The 23471-nt window shown below is 42.0% G+C and overlaps 3 protein-coding genes across 3 annotated transcripts; 1 reads left to right on the forward strand and 2 right to left on the reverse strand.

The window, feature by feature from the left end:
* Positions 1 to 4405: 4405 nt before the first annotated feature.
* On the reverse strand, positions 4406 to 9405 carry LOC127767867 (HVA22-like protein i). The gene is made up of 7 exons (XM_052293327.1): positions 9140 to 9405; positions 8995 to 9039; positions 7987 to 8085; positions 7840 to 7896; positions 7693 to 7756; positions 7396 to 7614; positions 4406 to 5210 (listed from the first exon to the last, which is right to left on the reverse strand). Exons 2-7 carry the CDS (start codon positions 9024 to 9026, stop codon positions 4680 to 4682), a joined length of 1002 nt encoding a protein of 333 aa, XP_052149287.1. The 5' UTR covers positions 9027 to 9039; positions 9140 to 9405; the 3' UTR covers positions 4406 to 4679.
* A 5213-nt stretch (positions 9406 to 14618) lies between these two features.
* Positions 14619 to 15041, forward strand: LOC127765073 (glycine-rich cell wall structural protein-like). Its single transcript, XM_052289876.1, has one exon. It carries the CDS (start codon positions 14619 to 14621, stop codon positions 15039 to 15041), a length of 423 nt encoding a protein of 140 aa, XP_052145836.1.
* A 6464-nt stretch (positions 15042 to 21505) lies between these two features.
* Positions 21506 to 22207, reverse strand: LOC127766082 (cortical cell-delineating protein-like). Its single transcript, XM_052291111.1, has one exon. It carries the CDS (start codon positions 22161 to 22163, stop codon positions 21777 to 21779), a length of 387 nt encoding a protein of 128 aa, XP_052147071.1. The 5' UTR covers positions 22164 to 22207; the 3' UTR covers positions 21506 to 21776.
* Between the last annotated feature and the right edge of the window lie 1264 nt (positions 22208 to 23471).

The raw sequence follows: 23471 nt of genomic DNA on the forward strand, positions 1-23471 counted from the left end.
GGGCCATCAGTTTTAGTGCACGTATAAATTAGTTAATATAGATATTGTTTATTCCATAGGTACCTGATATAATTGTGTAAAATTTATTTTAAAATAGTGCATTATTTGAAAATAATAGTACAAAGTAAAAAGTACACCGGTTTAAGTTATATGATGGTAGATTCTTTATTTGTAAAATTATGATTAATTATTTAAAAATATATCCATTATATATAAATGGAAAAAAGAAGAAAAAAAGAAAAAAAAAGGAAAAGGGGGGGAGGAGGCGTACGTATATACTACACCTGCCAATGTGCGGGAAGAGGATAGTTGGGACCCATGGTATTTAATTTGTTTTAAGATCAATTTTATCTAACGGTGTATAATATTTGACCCACCAATTTAAGTGAAAATCAAGGGATAGATGTTTTGCTTTTTTCTTAGAATTTCTAGGATTTTCTCTATTTTATTAGAGCGGCATGTGGCGGCTTAAGAGTGTTTGTAGTAAGTTTAATGGACTTTTAGTATATAACTAGAAAGGAAGCCCGCGCAACTGCGCCGGCAAGAATGTTAAAGAAGTCATATATCACCATATTCGCTATAAAGACCATAGATTACTTTAATTATAATCATAAAAGTAATATGTATACCGTCAAATAGACAAATGATATTCAAACAAAAGTTACTTTATCCCGGTTATACATATACTTATCTATCACCACTACATATTACCATTGTCTTAAAGGTATGTGCTCTTGTAATAGATGGAACCGTATTTATACTTAAAAATAAACCTAATATATCAATAATATAATAAAGAATCCATCTTCACTTCACAGTGTCCATGTCTTACTTATTACTCCCCCCGTCCCAAAATATAACAACTTATAGCCTATGAAATTTGTCTCAAAATATAACAACTTCTCCACCAACATTCTCTTCTCAACTAATCACAACCCTCCACCATTCAATTTTCCTACCTACCTTCACTTCTCCTCCAATCACAACACCCTCCCCCCCATTTAATCCTATCAACTTTCTTAATAACCGTGTCCAACTCTAAAAATGCTTATATTCTGGGATGGAGGGAGTAGATATGTAATCCTGATCTCCTGTACACGTATGCTACAAAATCTCCTATATGTATAGAAACCTCTCTCCTAATCTCTCCTAAAAATATCTCTTGTATTTATAGAAACCTCTCTGTCCTAATATCCATATATGTACGCCATAAAATACATACTGTTCACCAAAAAACCTCCATACATGCGAACAACATACTTACTGAGCCCGTCCTGCTCCATGACACTAATGTCATCTACTAAACTATGTATGAATATTGAAAAATATCGCTTTTATCAATTAATATGATAAAATCACTAAAATTATATATAAATGTTCCTCTAACGTATCAAGCATAGCATAGCCCGTCATGGTTTTCTTCTCTTATGCCTTAAACCATGGGTTTCGCATCGACGTTGCCATACCCCTTAAGACCAGTGTGGGGCACAATTTCAACATTCATTGTCATTACAATCATAAAGGATTGCATCAGTAACTAAGCCAACTGAGATCTATTAACAACAGTGACCTCTCACTGGACCATCACCTTAGCAATATTGTCATAGTATTTACAATATCGTAGCATGCCCTGTCCTCCATACTTTGCGCCCTTTAGGGAATAACATAGAGAAAATAGAGGTAATGAAAATAGTTCTTTTAAGTTTTGAATCGATTTGTGGTATAGAGTAGGCACGGTGTTTTTATGGTATTAATCAGTACTACTAAATTTTAGTGGTACAAATATAATTTTCTCTTTTAAAACTTAGTAGAGTTGATCATTCGACACTAATTCAGAAAATCTAATAGCTTTAGTGGTGAGAACCACGTGGAAAAATATTTGCGCAAGTAATAATTCTTTGCAAATATATGATTTTACATGGGCCTTGATATTATTTTCCTTGTATTATTATAGATCTTCCTCACCTATACATGTTCATGGGATAATATATGATAGAATAATCTGTGTTGTTAAATTTATTTATGCTAATTGTTAAGACTATTTAAATGAGAATGACATGAAAAGGGATAGAATATGTTCCATGTGAACTTTTTTAATAAAAATTTAGTTCACATATTTATATATTTCTTTAAAAAGATTAGCGATCAAAGTCAGTAAATGAATATAGTACCGCTGCCAGTTAAAAATATTATTTGGATGCGAAAGAAATAATAAAAGGATTATAATATTGTTCCATGTGATAGTATTTTATTCAAATATAGTTAAATGGGATGTAGTATTTTTTTAATTCATAAATCCTGGTTAACTATCATATAAACATGAGCGAAAGGAGCTACGGAGGAGGGGCTGGTCTAACTGTATGTATTACATACAAACATAAAAATATTTTAATTATTAATTTGAGAATTAGGAGTGAAGGATTGGTAGGATTTTTATCGTACTTATGTTTTTTTTTCTAGTGAATAGTAATATGTGGTAAGTACATACTCCCTTAGTAAAATAAAATCCAATCTTAAGGATAAATCTTAGGATTAGGTTATTTTGGGCACAGGGTTTATGTATTATTTTTTTCTCTTATAGGAATACGTTTAAAGAGGTGAGTTAAAATAGATATGCGTGAGGTGAGTTAACATATGAGTATGCCATGCTTCAAAAGGAAACTAATCCACGATTGTGTTTTATATAGTGAATAAAAGTACTTGAGAAAAAGAAAGGTAAAAATCTGTTATAGGTGGGCTTATACGTACGTACATGCCATATGATTGTTTTTTATGTGCGTGCATACTCAGAGAGAGATATTAGTCAGTTTTAGGAGTGAGGGGTTAATTACTCAATAGATCTAATCTAATGGTTGATAATAACGGGTCCACCAATTTAAATGAAAATTAATGGTTGGATGTTTTGTTTTTTCTTAGAATTTATATGATTTTCTCTATTTATTAGAGCGCCACGTGGCGGCGTAGGAGCATTTGTAGAATACCACGTGGCGCTTTGGGAGTATTTCTAAGAAGTTTAATGGACTTTTAATATATAATAGATAGATATTCTTTTTCTATTCCTACGTTTTCTCACTCCTTCGATTCAAAGGGGTAGTAATTGTTGTGGCGTTGGGTTGGGTTGCTTCTCCGGTGGGAGAAGGCATCATGGTCGGTGCGTGTCACGTCGAGATGATGGCGAAAAAAGGGACGACCAGTTGTGTCAACAGCTGCAAAGATTGGTACTACTACTACGAAAAAGTTTTCTTGGATGAGATAATGTAGGGGTTGACAAGATGATGGACCGCAAGCTTCTCATAGCCTTTCCTCTGCTTTGGCAATTAACACCTGCTCTAAATCATTTAGCTTCTAGTACTACTAAAGTCTAAAGGGGATCTTGGTTGCTCATGTTTGTTCTGATGAAGTCCTCTAATCTTGTAGGCCTGACGTTCCTCTTTAATAGCAGTTTTTGGATTAGTGTGAACAAGTACTTGGTTTGGCTCTATGCTTTTCCTGAAAGTATGTCTGATAAGTAGCATCAACCACTCCATCAAGCCCTGATGGATTCATACAAAATACTCTATTGTTTCCACATGTGACGTATTACCTTTGAACGCGTGTCAGCGCCGTGAGGTGTACAGGTGGAGGATCCCAATGGCCCATGGGTACAATATGGCCTGGTTTAGTTCAAAAATATAATCTTTGACACATGCATGGATCATTAAATATAGATAAAAATAAAAATTAATCGCACAGTTTGCATGGAAATCGCGAGACGAATTTTTTGAGCCTAATTAGTTCATGATTAGCCATAAATACTACATTAACCCACATGTACTAATGATGGCTTAATTAGGCTCAAAAGATTCGTCTCGCAGTTTTCAGGTAAGTTATGAAATTAGTTTTTTTATTCATGTCCGAAAACTCCTTTCGACATCCGGTTAAACATCTGATCTAACATCTAGAAATTTTCTTTTCGCGAAGGGCCTGTGTTCGACCTAACTGATGCGAGATAGTGTAGTTTTTTTGTCTCTGACTCAAGCTCAGCTCGCCTGCTCCAGAAGCATCCCAAGTGTAGATGTTGTTGTTGCTGTTGCCGCACTAATCTTTTGTTGCTTTTCTATTGTTATTGGTAGCAGAAGGCCGGCCAGGCGACCACACTTGCTGAGAGCCTCAGACAGAAAGAGCATTTCAGCGGCCACCGATCTGTCAGGTTCAGCCACTCGTATACTTTAACCTTGTGACTTCAGCTTGAATTCATCAGAGAGTTGAGAACAATTCTCACACTGACGGACTGACCATTTGCAACAAGAAGTCTCGTACCTTCAGAAAATCAACTTGCTGCAATTCTTCAGTGTATCTGGCTTTCTGGAAAGAGAACTGGGTGCACATACACATAGGCACAGGGTATAACAGACAACAGAGAGAGTGCTCATGTAATGACCTGATTGAAATGTCTAATGTTTCAAGATACAGGCATTCCTCGCCATGCCACCAATTGATATATACATACATGCACGGTGCTATTTACAACTTCCAAGCACACAAACATGCTAGCAACACAGAAAACGAGATGACAAACTCTTGGGCAACAGAAGATCAATTAGACCAACACATTTCCCACATGCACCAAACAACATGACAATCTAAAACTTAAAAAGAAAATGAACAGCACAACATGAAACAAAAAGAATGGATTGCTGTTAATTTCCTGCAGGATCCTCAGAAGCAGTACGCCTCCTTAGCTTGGCGCGAGTCACACGGATCGTCTCCTCCATTGGTCTCTCCTCTACTGTCTCACCTGGAACAGGATCACCCTCTTCTGTGCCCTCTACGGCATAATCAGCCTCGTCAATGGCCATCTTGTCAGCTTCTTCGGCTTCAGGGAGTGGAGCACTAGGTTCAGATGCTGGTACATCGGCCTTTGTTGCTGGAGTTGGCACTTGCAAGGAAGCTGGCGCCGCCTCATTTTTCTTTGGTGCGTCGGCATCAGATTTTGGTGTTGACGGAGCTGCAGCTCCGGTCAACTTTGTTGATGCCACAGGTGCAGCTTTTGTTGATGCTTGGCGCTTGATCTTGGGGGAAGATGGAACCGTCTTGGCATCCTGAGACTGCTGTGCCATTGCAGCTTGCCGAGCAGCAATAGATGCTGATCTGCGCAAAACAGTTGGTGCTTGTTTTTGTGTCGGCTGCTGCTGTACTGGTGCCTGCTGTTGTTTTGGTTGTTGCGGCTCCTGCAGGGAATCGGAGCAAGATTTCAGATTTTTAAATACATGAGTAGCTGGAACTAAAAAGAGAAAGAAAAAGAAGCAAGAGCAGGGAACACGTGGATAATTAGTTATTCTACTTCAAATGGTTAATTCTATGACATGAGATGAAAGGGAGTATTGATTTGCATGGCTTCTCTTAAATTGACAACTGAGAAGCTTTTCAGGTACATACATCCTAATGAAGTATCGACAACAATTCACCAAGCAATATATTATATCGAATCTCCTTTCTAGTCATTCACTTTCAATGTACACGATGAACACCCATACAGTGGAGGTTTTTTTGGTCACATGAATTTTTAAACCTATCATTGTATCCAAAACTGAATAATTACTCCTAAATGAAGAAAGATCGATGTCACCACTGTTCTGATTTATAATGCAAATATAGGCAACTGCACCAGATGATAGTTAGAGAAATTTAACTATACTCCTTGTTGCCCGGGAGGAACGTTAAATTTTGGATAAGATGACGACAGCTTAAGACTGGACAGTTTGCACTATATACTTTCCTACTCTATCTAGTTATAAAATTGGAAATATAACAGCAATAAGTCAAAGTGATAATGAATAGTGTAGTTTATTTTTTAGAACCAATTGTTGTTGCAACTGTCAAGGGATAGTGTTATTTGTGATTATCCTACAGATGAGATATGGTTGGTAGCTCAACTCTAGGTTGTGTAGTTGGAAGGCTCAACAGCTCAAGTTACCGGGAGCAATACTTAAACTTGTTGACACAAGCCTGAGACTTGATAGGTTTATGTTATGGGTCAATAAGTGCTCAGCACATGATAAGGTGTAAATATGTTAGGTGCATAACAGTTATTCAGTACATTCATACGCCAAATGCTACCCATCATCCACAACCCCTCATCCCCTCCAAAAAGAGAAAAAAAAGGAAAAAGCTATCATGCCCTAAGCCTTTTGCTCACTTGGCTCATGAGCATTGTACAGCCCAACTAGTGTTGAAAGATAATGCTACCGAACCCTTTAGAAACCTTGCGAAAATCTAGTCGCCAGTTTGCAGTTGCTGACCTGTTAGGCTGTAAAACTTTGATGCTTAAACACATATTTCATTCCAATAAGATTTTGTCTTTTCAGGGGGTGTTACTAAACAATCACACTTTCAACTAATTACAATATACAGAGTATGAAAAGAAAAGGAGGAAGTAGTAATTGACTCATTTCCAAAGCCAACACAATGCCAAATGGATTGTCATATTAATACTCCCGGTCAAATTGGACATGTGTTTATGTAGCAGTAGAAAGAGACATTGTTGCATTACAAAGGATTAGATATGGATGTTCCCAAGAAGGTGTATATTGTAATCCCAGATATGCATGCATATTTTTTAGAACATATATAGCTCGATGAAATCAGGAAGAAGTTTTTACGTCACCATACCATTAACTAGGATGTGTGTAAGAGCATGTTTGGCATAGCTCCAGCTCCACCTCTCCTGGAGCTGAAGCTCAGCCAAACAGTTTCAACTCCACCTAAAATGGGAGTAGAGCTGGGTGCAACGCTCTCACAAAATGAACTAGAGAGGTGGAGCCGGGTTTAGACTGCTCCACAACTCTATTCCAGACCCAACTCCTAGAGTTAAATTTAGGAGTTGGAGCTCTACCAAACGGGCCCTTAGTAATTGCAAAAATAAAAATAAAAAAAAATCTAGGATGTGCATATCTAAAATCAGTCATAAAGAAACTTTAACATGGTACTATAAACCAACATATAGCTTGCAGACTCAGCAAATTAGTGGTGGCTTTTCTAGAAAGCTTATATGCTCACACCTCATGCCGATGCTCAGTACAAAGGCCTATGACCTTGGTGGTTGTGTAAAATGGACTTATAAATTATTCCTGTTTCTATAGTTTATAGAGAAAGTAGCTGCAGACACCAAGTCTACGTGTGATGGCAGTACTGCAGTAATAGTAAAGGCGTCTTGCATAAAAAAAAAACATATAGCTAACAAACTAGCAAGACAACATGGATAGAATTGCTTTAGAAGAGCACCGGAAAACTTGAGCATTAGCGACTGCACAGAAATGGTGAATTCGGTAATTCCAGTGGTTAAAAGCAAATGAGTTTGTTCAGTGAACAGCTTTGAAGAAGAGAAGCATGATAATACCATGTGATGGTTAGTACCTGAGAAGGTTGTTGCCTTGACCTCTGAGATGGTGATTGCGAAGCAACATACTTCAAAACGTCAAAGAATGTATTCTGTCCTACAGTAGCAGCCTTTTGAAAATAAAGGACAACTACATCGGTGGCTCGAGCTCTCAACTCAAGCAAATTACGGTCAATTTCATTCTCATGCTGTGAAATATATGGCCTAAAGAAAGTCCCATAAATGTAGGTAGTTCCCTACAATGAAGGCAAATGTCAATCCAATGTACAGAAAAAACATCTAAAAATAGAAGCTATAGGTGACAAATCGAGTACCTTTGTCTTAGGGTACCACAAGTATATAAAGAACATCAGCTTTGCTTCCGAGTAAAATGGTAGCCTTCAACACGATCATATGCATGGTGCAACTAATGTTAGAGACTGTTAAAAAGAGATGAAAAATGCAAACGTTGGCAGTCTTACCATGATATTGTAAAATCTCCAAATCTCTCCATAACCGTCATCAGAGCTACTAGAATCCTAGACACAGGCACAGCAAATAAAAGCTAAATGTCTCGCAAATACTAATGAAGGATAATGTCATGATCAAAGATGAAAGAATCATCTTACCAATACTGACACCAAAATATGAGCTGCTCAATCTCTGGTTTATTCAGTTCGACAGTCTTGTAGCACTCATATGCCGGATAGGCGTAGCCAAAGGCCAACCTACATGCAATAGGCATAAGCCAGATCATAAATGACATATCCATGCTCTATTTGTTATCCAGACCATAAACAAAATGTATGTACATTCTTTCCAAGTAAAATGATTTAGAGGAAAACGATTGCTCTTTTTTTTTCTTCTTGTTTTTTTTTTGTTGCGCTCCAAACTAATCCATAGAAGAGCAGTTGACCATTTCGAGGGTGCGTTGAATTGAGCATCTGAGCATCATTGAAGAGGCTAAATTTTCAACGCACTTGCATTAAAGAGGAGAACTCACAATACGCATCTTGATCTACGAGACATGATCAGGCTTACATTATAGAACAACTGCAGATGAAGCATGCCAAAAGAACAAAGCTTCTGAATTTCGGGTTTATTTGTTCAAATCGGAGCCTAAAAACTGAGCTTCAGCTAATAGTACAGAACGTCAGAATCATTATCCATTCTTAGATTCCGATAGACAAGATCATGCGACAGGAATCTTGAAAAAAAGAATCAATCTGTTAAGAATAAACGAAAGCCTTTGACCATTGTGCAATGCATTGAAAATTTGGTCCCATCCTTCGTGAACAATAAACATCATATATTTTTCGAATGCGTAGCGGGCTCTCACCTCCCGATTTCAAGCCGAAGAATCAGGTGAACAAATCGACACGAAGAAACGCATCTCGCGATTTGTTGTTTTCAAACAAAATAGCATATACTATTAGGGGGGGGGGGGGGGGTGAAAGAACAGAGAAACAAAAAAGTAAAGGAGACTCTGCCCTCCGAATGGACACACATGCATCCTCATCTCAAGAAAACGAAACCAAAACCGGAGACCCAATGCCTTTGACAACTTCCATACCCAAAATATCAACTTCGCAAGAGCACATTTCAAGATTCAGGGGGAAGGGGAGGGAAATGCTTACAGGAGGACCCGGGAGAGGAATCCGCCCATCATCTTCTCCGACGTCCTGCGCACATCCAGATCCAACAGAACCGACACGAATCAGAACACACCATCAGCAGCAACGAATTTCCAAGAGAGGACGCAAAAGAATCTGCAAAAGAAACCTCTTTTGGAGATGGATCCGGCGAGGAGCGGCGAAACGGAGAGGGCGGAGAGAGATGGTCAGGAGCTCGCCACCCTCCCCTGTTCCCTCTCCCTCTACGCTATCCCTCCCTCCTCTATCGCGGCTTAACTAAATATACCGGCAATGCGGTGGTCGTTTTGCCGAGATGAGGAGGAGGAGAAGAGAGAGAGCCGGAGAAGAGGCGAGCACGTCCGCCGTCAGCTCGAGCTCCAACCAACCCGACCCCTTCCTGTTTCTTTTTGTATCACCGGGTTATAATAAGTGGATGTACCTGGAACATATCTTTAACCAATTATAAATGCGCCATGTCTCCCTCTCTCTCTATCTCTTTCTCTCGTGTTGGGAAAAATAATGTTTCAACGCCCACTAATTTTTTTTAACTCGAATGCGATGCGACACATTCTTTCATCGCACGAACCTTTCCTCCTGATGCAACCGTTGAATCATCATCTGGTTTAGGTTTTTCTTCCCCTTCAGTGTGGTTATGTTGCAATGATTGCCGGTGAATCATCATCTTTAATTAGGTTCACCGTGATGAGGGAGGCTTCACTCCGCCGTACAATCATGGCGTTGATCTCGTCAGTAGCTTTTTCCCTTCATGACCAACTGCATCCTGACCCCGCGTGATGAAAGGCCAAAGTGGCAAAGTGGTTAAGCCGGTAGAGAGCAGAGCAAACCAGAGACAGCTTTGAACACACGGCTCGCCTCAGCCTCCCGCACACAGCACTGCTATTCTTGTGCGGATCGATCGGCAGCAGCATGGGTTGGAATTGGATCATGGTGATGGATGGTAGCCGTGGGATGGGAGCGGTAGCCGGTGGTAGGTCATGAGTGACAAAGCTAGAAGGACACGCACCGCGAATCTGGCCGGATCTGAGCAAAAACCTCGCTCTCGCGCCGTGCGCGAGAAACGTCACGAACTCACGCGTGCCTCCAAGCCGTGCGTGGCCCGGGCGGCTCCCCCTGCGCGGCGCGGCCGCACATGCGCGCCGGTCGAATCCGGCGCGGCACACATGCGCGCCGCCTGCTCGCTCTCGAGCTGATGAGCGAATGCTCGCGTAGAGACGGGACGAGAGGACGAGAGAGGAGGGGTTTGTTTTGTCGGTTGGGAGGCGCACGCACGTGAGCCTGCACGTTTCGGGCTTTTGGATGGCATCCCATGATTGCCGTGCATGGGCGGGCGACGAGACGAGGAGGGGGGCTAAATCTGGGTTTATACTGAGATTATATACCTACCTGCCTAGCTACCTGCCTTTTTGGCTCGGTGTAGTATGTGGTATTCCCGACAAATACATTACCTTTGCTGGCTTGATGCCTCTAAAATTAGGACATGTGGATCCGATCGATCAGCGTCGCATCTAGGTGCGTGTTTGTTGCAGTGGGGAGCTCCTTTTCTATACTTTGGGAAATCAACATGTATGTGCTTTAGTTAACTTTATAAATCTCGAAATCGCATAAACAATTCGCGTTTTACAGATAAGCACGGGAGAATCTGCGAATGATCGGATCAACTCGTTTATTTGAGTGGAAAGGATCTTGCAACTTGCAACCGCCAACATCATCAACTCCTTTTGTTAGCGAGCAAGGGGGTGATTATGCCCATGGATTGCTGAAATACGTGCGTCATGTCAGATGCATGTCTCTGTTGCCCGGAGCGTAGCTGTCAGCTTATCTGGTTATACTTATACGGCAGTATGGCGCCCATGTTCTCTCCCTAGTACAGTTTTGTCCTACGTTATGTCCTGTGTGTCTGGCTGTATCGCTTGTAACAATTGATGCCATGAAGTTACATGAACTCTGTACAGTACACTCTAATGTACCGTAATTTATCTTGCCATTAGCTGATGAGTTGAGGACGGCTGATGTAGATCTGTTCTTTCCCGTTGTTCCTCTGCCTTGGCACTCATCGTTCATTTTTCTCTATTGATAGATGGGCCTTTGGAATCATAATTGGTAGGTGAGGGGATAGGCAGTTTAGTGATCGGTCACTAATGTCATGGATGCATTGACACTGATACGTTTCAGCAGTGTTCAGTTGGTTGGTTTGTTCTTATGTCACGGCAACCTAACCCTACTTATTGTCTTTATTATTTTATTATCATAATTGCCTCCATTCCCGGTCCCCACCATGCAGATAGGTAGTGGCCACTGGCCACATCATGTACGTATAAGGCCCTGTTTAGTCCATAAAATAAAAATTTTCACACTGTCACATCGAATGTTTGAACACATGTATAGAGTATTAAATATAGGAAAAAAACCAATTACACAAATGGCGTGTAAATTGCGAGACGAATCTTTTGAGCCTAATTATGCCATGATTTGACAATGTATTGCTATATAAACATTTGCTAATGACAGATTAATTAGGCTTAATAAATTCGTCTTGTAGTTTTTTGGCGGAATCTGTAATCTGTTTTGTTATTAGACTACGTTTAATACTTTAAATGTGTGACCGTATATCCGATGTGACAATCAAATCCAAAAATTTTCCCCAACTAAATGAGACCTAGGCTTCACGAACAAAACTGCGCAAGTAATTTCTCTGACAGGTGTGGACACCAACATACTCTGCACTAGTAGTGGTTATTAAAATTTGACCAATTACAGATCAAAGTGCAAATATATAATTTCAGGCAGTTGGCAACCATAGGTCTTGTGTATACTGTCTAGTCCAATATTTGCTCACTTTATCAGTGTGAGATCATCTGTGATGTAGTATGTATCATCAATTAACCAGCGGAAGTTTGTTATTTAGGCTCATCTAACTGCCCCTTGACGGTATTGTTATACTAGTATTATTTTGGCATATGAATCCAGGATCATCAATTTTATCCACTAAATTAAAGATAGCCTAACACACCTATAACAGTGTGGAATAGTTTCCTGAGTGGTGGGCATAATCATTTTCCTGATCTCACTCCAAACCAACTCAAATGGTCCACATTTGCAGAACTTAGGCCACCTGATTTTGAAACAACTGAAATATAAGATGAATTTGAAAGTTTGGAGCAGCTGCAGCCTTCAGCACACTCTGTATTCGTGTGCAGTAAAAAAAAAATCCATTTGCTCACAATCATAAAAATAATATTAAATCCGATCGTCGCAAAGGAACCAACACCAAACAGACCAAAAGAAGACAGATTGTGCCCGAAGGAAATCACAAACTTCCTTTCGTGAAACAAAGCTGCTGCATTAGATCCCCTTTTGATTTTTCTAGATTAGATCCATCTCACACTCATACACCGCTTTACTACCTCTATATCATGGACGCAATCACCTTTGCTAGATAGGCCCTCACCCACCTGCCTTTGCTGCTAGCTTCAGAAACGGATAACGATACGTACTTTAGCCATAAAAAGATGATTTCATCTAAGCATCGAGCTGAAGTACTAGTTATACAACTCTAACGGATAGTGAGTTCGTTCAGTCGGAGACAGAGTGCAGTCCAGCAGAGTTCAGAGTTTCAGATGGCTTGTGTGACACAAGTTGTGTCTGCTTCAGATGGAATTGGAATAGTGACTGCACGTTAACGACTGCACACAATTTTGACCGTCTATTTTTACGATCAACGGTCCAAATGTAAAGCTACAGTAACCGATGTGAACAGCATTTTGTGCTGTAGTATTACTATATTCAGGCCGTCCGATTTGTATCCGATGATACATACCGCTACTGCTTAAGTTGCAGTTGCTCCAAATCCCTTGAGATGGGCCTCTAGGAGGTGAGGCCCAAGTTGGAAGACGCCCACATCCAAAATTAGAGCGGGGATAAACGCAGAAATGCTATTCGGCGCAGTTTTGTTGATTTCGTCGCAGAATAAGCATGCTAATGTACGGTTAGAAAACAAGGCAGATTAACGACGCATGCACATATATATAATCTATATAAACTTTATTTATTTCGTTTTATTTGCACAATACATCTGTCTTTCACTAGTAGAGAAACCATCTTTGGTCGGTCGACCCAAATCCACAATAGTCCCGGTTCCATTAAAAACCGGGAATAAAAATGATTTTTAGTCCCGGTTAATAAGAGGAAGATCTTTAGTCCCGGTTGTTGTTACCAACCGGGACTAAAAATCATCTTTAGTCCCGGTTGGTAACTCCAACCGGGACTAAAGTTCATTTTTAGTCCCGGTTGATTCCGTGTCAGGGCCCTATGATCTTTAGTCCCGGTTAGTAACACCAACCGGGACTAAAAACCTATTTTTAGTCCCGGTTGGTATTACTAACCGGGAATAAAAATCAAAACACACTATATAATCCACAGTACCGATCCTCTTTTCCCGTCCACACAACAAACTCCTCCCTCTATCTCTTTTTTTCCTCTCTAACTTCTTATCTCTTTCCTTATCTCTAACTCCCCTCCTCTCCTTCCTTTTTTCCTTCACCACAGTGCAGGCGGCGACGCGGGGGACAGCGCGGAGGCGGCCGGTGCGGGAGGCCGCGCGGCGGTGGGCGGCCAGCGCGGCGGCGCGGGAGGCCGCGCGGCGGCGCCGGGGGCCGCGCGGAGGCAGTGGCTGCGGTGGGCGGCGACCGGCGCGGAGGGGAGGCGCAGTGGCCACCGGCCGGATTTTTTTTCTTTTTTTTTTAAGATGTGAATCTGTGATGTATTTTTGTGTGAGATGTGAATCTGTGATGAATTTTTTAGAACCCTGTGATGTAATTTTTTTAAGAGTTTGTGATGTATTTGGAGATGATTTGTTTGAGGATTTGGAGATGTTCTGTAATATGTGATGATTTGGATATGGGAGGGGATGGTGTGAAATCAATATTCAATATTAAAAGCAGAAAAAAAAAGAAAAAATATCTTTAGCCCCGGTTATTTAAATCAGGACTAAAGATAGCGATCTTTAGTCCCGGATTCGTAGTCCCGGTTGGAAAACCGGGACTATAGGGGGGTTACGAACCGGGACTAAAAAGCATTTCTCCACCAGTGTTTCTTCGTAGCAGTAAAACTGAAGCTCCTTGTAAAGCATGCAGGCCAAGCCATTCGATTTTAGTAGCTTCGAAACAAGATCGGCGGATCTATATACTTATACTAAGCTGGATTCGGGCACATCTGATCAGTGACAGAATAGGTTGAGTTCGACGGTCTTGCCGCAGAGGCCCAGAATCACCCTGATCGGAGGAGGAAGGACGCCGATAGGGCCTTTGAAAGCGCGGCACAGGCAGTCAGTGGCGCCGCTGCTGGATAGATCCTCCAGCGGTGGGCAACACTGTTGCCTAGCCTTGCTTGGATTTAGTACCAGATCGAATAACGAGAGTTTTGTGCACTCTTTAAGGATAACTATTTTGATGAGTGGGCAACGGCCGGGTGGCGGTGGTTGGTTTGGCGGAGGCGGTGACGGCGTCGGCGCCGGAGGTGGTGGCGTTGGCGGCATCGGTCCTGGGGACGGCGGTTGTGTTGGCGGAGGCGGTGACGGCATCGGTGCCGGAGGTGGTGGCATCGGCGGCATGGGTCCTGGGGACGGCGGTTGTGTTGGCGGCGGTGGCGACGGCATCGGTGGCATGGGTCCTGGGGACGGTGGTTGCATTGGTGGAGGTGACGGCATCGGCGCCGGAGGTGGTGGCATCGGCGGCATGGGTCCTGGGGACGGCGGTTGTGTTGGCGGCGGTGGCGACGGCATCGGTGGCATGGGTCCTGGGGACGGTGGTTGCATTGGTGGAGGTGACGGCATCGGCGCCGGAGGTGGTGGCATCGGCGGCATGGGTCCTGGGGACGGCGGTTGTGTTGGCGGCGGTGGCGACGGCATCGGCGCCGGGGGTGGTGGCATCGGCAGCATGGGTCCTGGGGACGGTGGTTGCATTGGTGGAGGTGACGGCATCGGCGCCGGTGGTGGTGGCATCGGCGGCATCGGTCCCGGGGATGGTGGTTGAGTTGGGGGAGGTGGTGACGGCATCGGCGCCATCGGTCCGGGAGACGGTAGTTGTGTTGGCGGTGGTGTTGGTGGCATTGTTGGCGCCACAATGGGTGGCTGTGTTGGCCGCTGAGCATGGGCGAACGGCGAGATCGGGAGGACGATGGCAACGAGGACGAACGCGGCGGACGCCATGGAGGCCACCATCGTTAGCTACTACGCACCAGCGCTGATCAGCTAGCTTGTGTGCTTTCCAAACAAATCACCTGCATGAACAATTTATAGGCAGCATCTGCCTAGCTATAGTACGGAGCACGCAATGCACCTGCCGTGTTTAATTCATTAATTGTCTCGTCTGCATGCAGCGTATGCACAGAGTCAAAAGGCAGCTCTTTGATCTCTCGTGTACTAGGCGTACTCGCTTTGTACCTCGTATCCAGCTACGTATATATTCAACCGACGGAGTGTGGGCTCGTGGACATTCGGAATTCCGGGGATGATTGGATTTACTCATTCCATTTGATATTATAGAAGTCGCTTTAACTTTTTATAAAAAAACATTTTTAACTTTAATTAAGTTTATAGAAAACTATAACGATACTTATAACATCAAATTAATTTTATTAATTAACATTTATTATATTTTGATAGTAGTATATTTGTTTTGTGTTAAAATGATTGCTATATTTTTCTATAAATTTAATCAAACTTATCGAAATTTAAGTTTTAAAAATATCATAACGTCTTATGAGTCAGAGGGAGTACTCCGTTAGCTTCAAGAGCACTGCAGCTAAGTACAAATGTACAATCAATATTGCTCATTTGCTGCTTTTGCTAGTCTGCTCGTGAGCCAAAAGTCTGGCGTTATACTGCATAGCTTGGTGAATGGTGGGTCTGGGGGCCTGGGTTTTGGCGTTATTCTGCATAGCATGACAAAGAACATGCACAGATCAGATGTAACTTCGTCTAACTCAGCAAGTACGTACGTCTATATAAGCTGCAAAATCTCTCGAGTCCTAGCTTATAGGAGCAAGAAAAATACAAGAGCATGGCACGTGCCTGCGTGGTACTGTTGCCGCCCTTATTATCCAAGTCAACGACGATGAGTCGTTGATGACAGCTGAACACATGCTCATTTTATCTCAAAATAGACAAATCTAATTTAGACTATGATACATTTTAATATTACAAATCTGAATAAATCCTATCTAAATTCTGAACACATGCTCGTTCTTTGTGGCTTTAGCGGGAAAATTTAATTTTTAAAAACCCTATCGTGAAAGTTGTTCTTTGATTGAAGAGTAGCTGTGTTGCCAAGATCTCCCTCCAAATCTCTGATCAAACCAAAATTCCAGCGAAAAATTCAAATTCAAATAAAAAAATCCCAAAACTCTCTCAACAAATTCATGGAAAATTTCAAATCATTTCTCATTCCATTGAGGAAGAAGCTCAAAATCTTGATCAAGGAAAGTCACATTCGATCATATTGAGCCCATATTTGAAATTAAGCACTTTAATTTTCCAAATTGTGCATCTCTAGGTTACACATGGAAGGCTCGGCCGCGGTTTGCAATATAGCCGCCAAGCCCTCCTAACTTGCTGCACAAACCTCCTTTGCTAATTGAGTTATCCAAAACACCCCTTGTCGTCTACCTTGTTGGGTTTCAGTATTTGTACTCTTGAGTATCAAAACCAAAGGCCTTTCTCAAATTCAAAATGATCAACATTGGGTAAAAATTGGGTTTTGTAGAATCCTTAGAAAAACCCAACACAAGGGTTGGTGCATTAAAAAGACGTACTGGTGGTGTAGTCTTACCATTCTCGTATCTAAGGACTGATTTCGTTCAAAATTTCACCAAACATAACACAGTGTGACAGCATGGGTGAAGTGGGACACCCCTAGCTGAGTAACTAGCTAGGGCAGGGAAGCCTTGATGCCGATGGACAAGTAGATTCACCAGGATGGTGTCGGGAAGGACCCCTAAGCTTCCTGGTGCAACATGGTCTGAGACCTAACATGTTCTTGGTCCATGAGACCCCTCCAGTTGGCTTTGGAAATGCCTTGTCGCGAAAGCTTCAAAGTCCTTTTGTCTCTTTGGCCAGGAGCCATTGTTGTTGATCCAACAATGATACACTACACTCCTCCGACTGAGTGAGACTCACTCTCACTCTGGTCGTCGAGAAGCACTCACTAGATGAATTCAAAACTTGAAAATAAACAACCTTTCCTCTAAAGCTAGCATTAAACACTTAATACCCCTACCTTGCTCTGTATAATATATAGTACCCACCCTTGCTCTCTATATAAATATCTACTCCCAACTCTCGAAGAGGAGGAGATGGAACCCGAAGATGAGTTCTTCTAGGAGCAGACGACTTCAGTCAATCCTAGAGTTTCGGCCTAGTTTCCAAGTCACATCTGTGGTGTTGGTCTTGTTTCACTTCCGTTATCTTTGGCACTGACTCATTGTGAACTCAGGGTATGTTTGCAGTTGCAACATAGATGTAAAAATATTGATATTAGTGAAACTCTATTGCTGTGATACTCATCTTCCTGTTGTACCAGCGCTGCTTCCTATGACTGGTCCAGGTTCATAGGTTAATGAATCGTCCTAAGATGACCTTCTATATGGCTAGTCCAGGGCGTGACAGATTTGTAGTGTTTATTTTAGGACGGTACGTGGCTGATAGTCTGAAGCAGAGGAAAGAATATTCCTTATGTGTGTGTTGTGCCTCCTTGTAACTACAAGGTAAAGAAAAAAAAATTGAGATGGGAAATTAAATAGGAAGGAATTAATATATATGCACGAGATTTAGGAGCGTGTGATGGATTTTCTAGCAAATGATGGAGCAAGAACGTTCATTGAAAGAAAACCAGAAAGGGAAAATATGAAAAATACTATTTTAAAGATATGTTGCAAGATATCATAAGAATGACGCATGGGACCAAGACCCATATATCAATCACATAAACAATGTTATTTTTCAACTCTGTAATACTTTTTATGAGAAAACCCATGCCATAATGTTATGGGCAAAGAAAGAGATACAAGTGGCCCTGTTTGGATCAGGAGATTCTAACAACCGTAGCTTTTTCTAAAATCTTTACCTTAGCTTCCCCAAACAGTTCATATCGTCACTTAGATTCTCGTAATCTGTAGCAATAGAATCCTGAAAAATGAACTTGAAGTTAGAAGTTGAGAAACACATCTTTTTAATATATTTTTAAAAGCTAGCTACCAACCAACTATTTCTCAGTTCCCCAAAATGGAGCCTGTTATATTGTGCAGAGATCAGGACGTGCAAATTGATTGGCCACAACTGCGCGGTGAAGATATGTAAAATGCAAATACAATCCACAGAATAAACTTTCTTGTAATGCAAAATAACTCATATGCACAATCACATTGTGTATTCACTGGTCTTCTCGAGATTTTGTTATGTTCAAGTTTCTCATGCTAATTAGAGAGAAGGCCACGGAGAAAGAAATTCTCTCTCTGGGCATGAGAGAGAGAGAGTATAAGTGGATTCAAATTAGGAAATTTAAGAGGTCCAATTTCGAGATCAAATGCCTGAGATATGATCAATTTTCAAGTTTGAATGTTGCTAAAACATAAAACTGCCAAATTATCCAACTATTCTTCTGTAAAAAAATTATTTGTGGTGCCTGTCACTCGAGTTGCATATATATCACTTCAATTTTGCAAGGTATCTAGCAGGTGAAGCCCATGGACTCTTTGACACATGGTCTCATAGATTGGTCGACGCCCACTCCACAAGGATTGAATGGTTAGATTACGCCGGCTACTGAGTGCGAGCCTCACATACCATCCACCATGGAGGCCAACATGTGGAACACAGTGGTCAGCCCAGCCAAAGCAAGTCCAATGCAACACCCTCGTCAAATGGTTTTCGATGACCATCCACTCGGCCGCGTGCCAAGCTGAGGGAAGAAAGCGAGGAGAGTGTAGGATCGAAACACAAAAACTAAGCCAACCAGAGAAAAGTGAATGGTCAGTATACCCAAATTTTTGCAGAATTAAAAGTTACCCTCAAATTTGACGGATCGCGGTCTGACCGAAGGTGTTGCGCCGGTCTGACCGCTTGGAAGCCGTCGGTCTAACCGGAGTAGATCGTCCGGTCTAACCGCCTCAAGAAGCTGTAGTCGCTTGAACCTGCCGCCGGTCTGACCGCTGTGTACCCACCGGTCTGACCGCTGCGATGCCGCCGGTCTGACAGTTGGTGTCTCGCCGATTAGACCGCCGAACCCGAGAAAACACAAATTGAAGAACTCTAGATGTAGATGATAACTTTATTACTTCTCTCTGTGTTTACAAAGTGCAACAACAGCACTCCTCACGAAAATCTTGACAAAACTCGAAACCCTAGCTAAACTTACAACTCAATCGCTTTAAAAAATGATACAGGCTTCACGCTCCCTCTCTATTTATATATGAGATAGGCAGCCTAAAGTCACGAACCAAACTCATACTAGAAGTCCTAATCCACCTAGTAAACCTTCCCGTACAAGAAACAAACTTTACAAACTCCAATCATACCAAATTTGGACTCCTACCAAATTCGACTCCGCATCCAATACGCACACAATACCTCCATCGTATGCCATATGGATCTTCACCAACCACGTACATTGAACTCTAGCCTAAGTATCCCGCATGATATCTGACCGTCACGGACGTCGCCTTATCCCCAAGTCGACTCCCGATCCATCACCGACAATACTCTACCGAGGCATCAAGTCACCTACACATGAATCAAACAAAGAAACCATATTTCGAGACCAAGCTATCTTCAACTTGACTCATTGTTAGCAAACAACAGTATTACAAACGCATAGTATCCATCTAGAAGCCAACATAAAACAATCACGGATATCCAAACAAACAACCCGAAACCAAAACCGACACAGAGTTGGCCAGCCCGACGCGAGCTGGCCGGTCTGACCGCGCGATACACGCCGGTCTGACCGGCAACCACTTCCCGGTTTGACCGGACCCAAATCACAGCAGTACCTGTAAATCACCTGTAAAATCCAATCATCTCCAAAACCACTTCGCCGATAATCTCCAAATATCAAAACCAATAATCTCATATGCCAATTGTTCATCACAGAATAAGAATAAAAAACACTTTGATTTTACAGGGAGCTCACCCGTGGGCACGGTGAGAATAATGGAAAGTCGATGGCAGCGGAACAGAGCTTGAAGTGGTGACGCACTTCGGGTAGGTGTGGATGATGTCTTTCCTTAGATCTTCGGGTGGCGTTGATGTCCTACGTATCGAAGACGAGGGCACAAAAAAGATGCCGACGGAGGTGGCTCCTACAAGTAATCAGAATTCTATTGGCAACCAACCGATTTTGTTGGTGCTACGAGATCCTTCGATGCCTCGAACGATGGCAAACGACGGCCGGAGCCCCTTGGATATGGAGAGAGACAGAAAGGAGAGCTTTGAAGGCACCAATAAAATTTTGCTCAATCCGACAAATCAAAGCCAAATTGAATGTGAATTTAGAGAGGGAATGAAGCACATGGTTGGGGTCATGACTATGCTTTCGAGTTGTGGATTGGAGTGGGATCATGAGTAGTGGCGACGTGGGGAGAAAGACGACTAATATGCTGTGGGATGCACCACTTATTAGCATCGCGGGTGAGCGACCTGGTCGGACCGACTGTTGTATGTACTTATAGATGTGGAGGAAGAAGGTCGGACTCGCTGGCCGACATGGGGAGGAAGGCCAAGGTGACACGGGAGTGGGCTGACGCGCGGAGGCATCCCATGTTGGGAGTAAGGAGAAAGAGAGGGGGGGGGGGGGGTTTCTTGGTTTTCTTGGGTTTTTCCTTTCGGTTTTTCTCTGGTTCTTCTTATGTTTTTTTGGGTTTTTAATATATGAAAACTTTGTATACATGTTTTTTTTGTTTTTTATTTTTAAATATGTATGTATATAAAGTTTGTATACGTGAATATATTTTTTTATACATTAAAAGTGTATACATATATATATATATATACATACATATATATATATATATACATATATACATATATACATATATATATATATATATATATTATATGCATATGTATACACTATATACATACATAGCAACTACATATATATGTACAAAGTTTATCCGTATATTCATACGTATATACGCGTACAGAGGAGAGATGAAATGGGTCGCAGCCCACCTCGGGCCTGCAGCTTTGCAGGCAAGGAAGGCTGAGTGGGAGAGAGAGAGAAGAAGAAGGGGGAGGGGCGAGGGTAAGCCCGGCCGGCTACGCGTGAAGAGATGGAAAGGGAAGCCTTTTTTGAAAACCTGGAAAGGGAAGCTTTCGGCCGGATTTGGCTTAAAGGTTGTTCCCTGTTTAAGAATTTCATCAAACCAAGTGTTTTTCTGTACACAAACACGGAAAATTGTCCATGTGGACTGGAGAGACGACACGATCACAAAATCAAAGTCACGAGATTTAACATCAACTTTTATTCAACGATATATTGTAAGACGGACAACTAGCTAGTCGATCAATCACCAAGCTAGCACACCGAAGCATGCATGCAGTACACTGGTATAGTCGACTAGAAGCATAGCTGCACAGGACCCAAATTAAGTACATACGAGTAACATATATAAGTAATTACGCAAGCAGCACAATATATAATTACGATTTAAGGGTAGAGTACGCGCGTAGTGCATGCATGCTTTATTAGCTAGAGCCAGATCGCGATCAGCTAGGCTCTGCTGCAGTTGACAGTCAAGAGGTCCAGGGGAGCTTTGTTGCAGATCTTGAGGATGCTACCTGTGACATTATTGCTCGCGGTTATACCGATTGATAGTCCGGTGGCCCTGAGAGCGGCGCACACGCATCTGGCGGCGACGTTGTTGGGGAGCTCCGAGATCGCCGGGCAGCAGAACTGCTCGGGATTGGGGCGTCCGAACAATATCGCAGTGATGCACCTCGTGTAGTTCGCGAGATCTGATATGACTCCTCCGGGGCACTGCGTGTTCGGAGGCGGTGGTGGGGGTGGGGCATTGGTGGTCTGGCCGCTGGCGAAAGCCAGCAGGAGAAGAGCCGTGGCGAGGAAGAACGACGCTATGGAGAGCTTGGAGGGGGCCATGGTTAAAACGCGAGTGATGATTAATTAATTGTATAGCTTTTGATGATGGCAATATGGCATGGAGCTGTGCACTATTTATAGCCTAGGCAACGTAGAATTAATCCATACATGATACTACATGTAAGTACCGCAGCTGGTGCCTTGTTTGTGGTGTTGAATTGAAGCTAGCATACACGTACGTGCTGCATTTTCGCCTGTACTTTTGCTAGACCGCCATACTTCTTCTGAAGCTAGTGGAGCCGTGCATACGATAGATTATATATGTGGAGCAATTAATATCACTCAGGTTGATCGCCTTTGACAAGTACTGTACTGTGCGTGAACCAAGACTTCTACGGCCCGTATAAATCCCCTCGCAAAATTCTACATCCTGTCATATCGAATATTTAGACACATGCATGGAGTATCAAATATATAAAAAAACTAATTACACAGATTGCGTGTAAATTGCGAGACAAATCTTTTAAGCCTAATTGTGCCATGATTTGACAATAATATGGTGCTACAGTAAATATTTGCTAATGACGGATTAATTAGGCTTAATAAATTCGTCTCGCGGTTTACAGACGGATTCTGTAATTTGTTTTGTTATTAGACTACGTTTTAATACTTCATATGTGTGTCCGTATATTCAACGTGACACATAAAAAATTTACACCCCTGAATCTAAACACAACCTACGTCGTCCACGCCAATAGACTTTGGCTCTTTTAGATCCCACCCTAAAATTTTTCACCCTGTCACACTGAAGTTTGAACACCTGCATGAAGTATTAAATATAGGCTAAAAAAATTATGCACATATTACGACTAATTTGCGATACGAATTTTTTAAGCCTAATTGCTACATGATTTGATAATGTGGTGCTATAATAAATATTTGCTAATGATGGATTAATTAGGCTTAATAAATTCGTCTCGCGGTTTACTAATGGATTCTGTAATTAGTTTTTTTATTAGTGCCCGAACACCCTATGTGATACCCTATATAATACCCGATATGACACGCTAAATCTTTACTCTCCTAGATCTAAACGCCCCTTTGTTAGCTTAGCTATAGCTAGTAGCTGCACCCCTATGAACAACATGCTGCTCAATCGTGTGGGAAAAAAAAACCCCGTAGTGTCGCTGCCGCCTGGGCGCTCCAGTGGGAAGGTTGGAAATATATCTTGAAAAATTGAGCACATGTGAACGGTAATCATGGGCTAGTAAAAATGGGGGCACCGTGACATCCTGACCGAATTAATTTGAATTTAGTTTGTATAAACAATAAATACTGTGTACGCATATTTAGTATCACATGCCATTT

The sequence above is a fragment of the Oryza glaberrima genome, chromosome 3 (assembly GCF_000147395.1).
Source record: "Oryza glaberrima chromosome 3, OglaRS2, whole genome shotgun sequence".
Taxonomy (NCBI): Eukaryota; Viridiplantae; Streptophyta; class Magnoliopsida; order Poales; family Poaceae; genus Oryza; species Oryza glaberrima.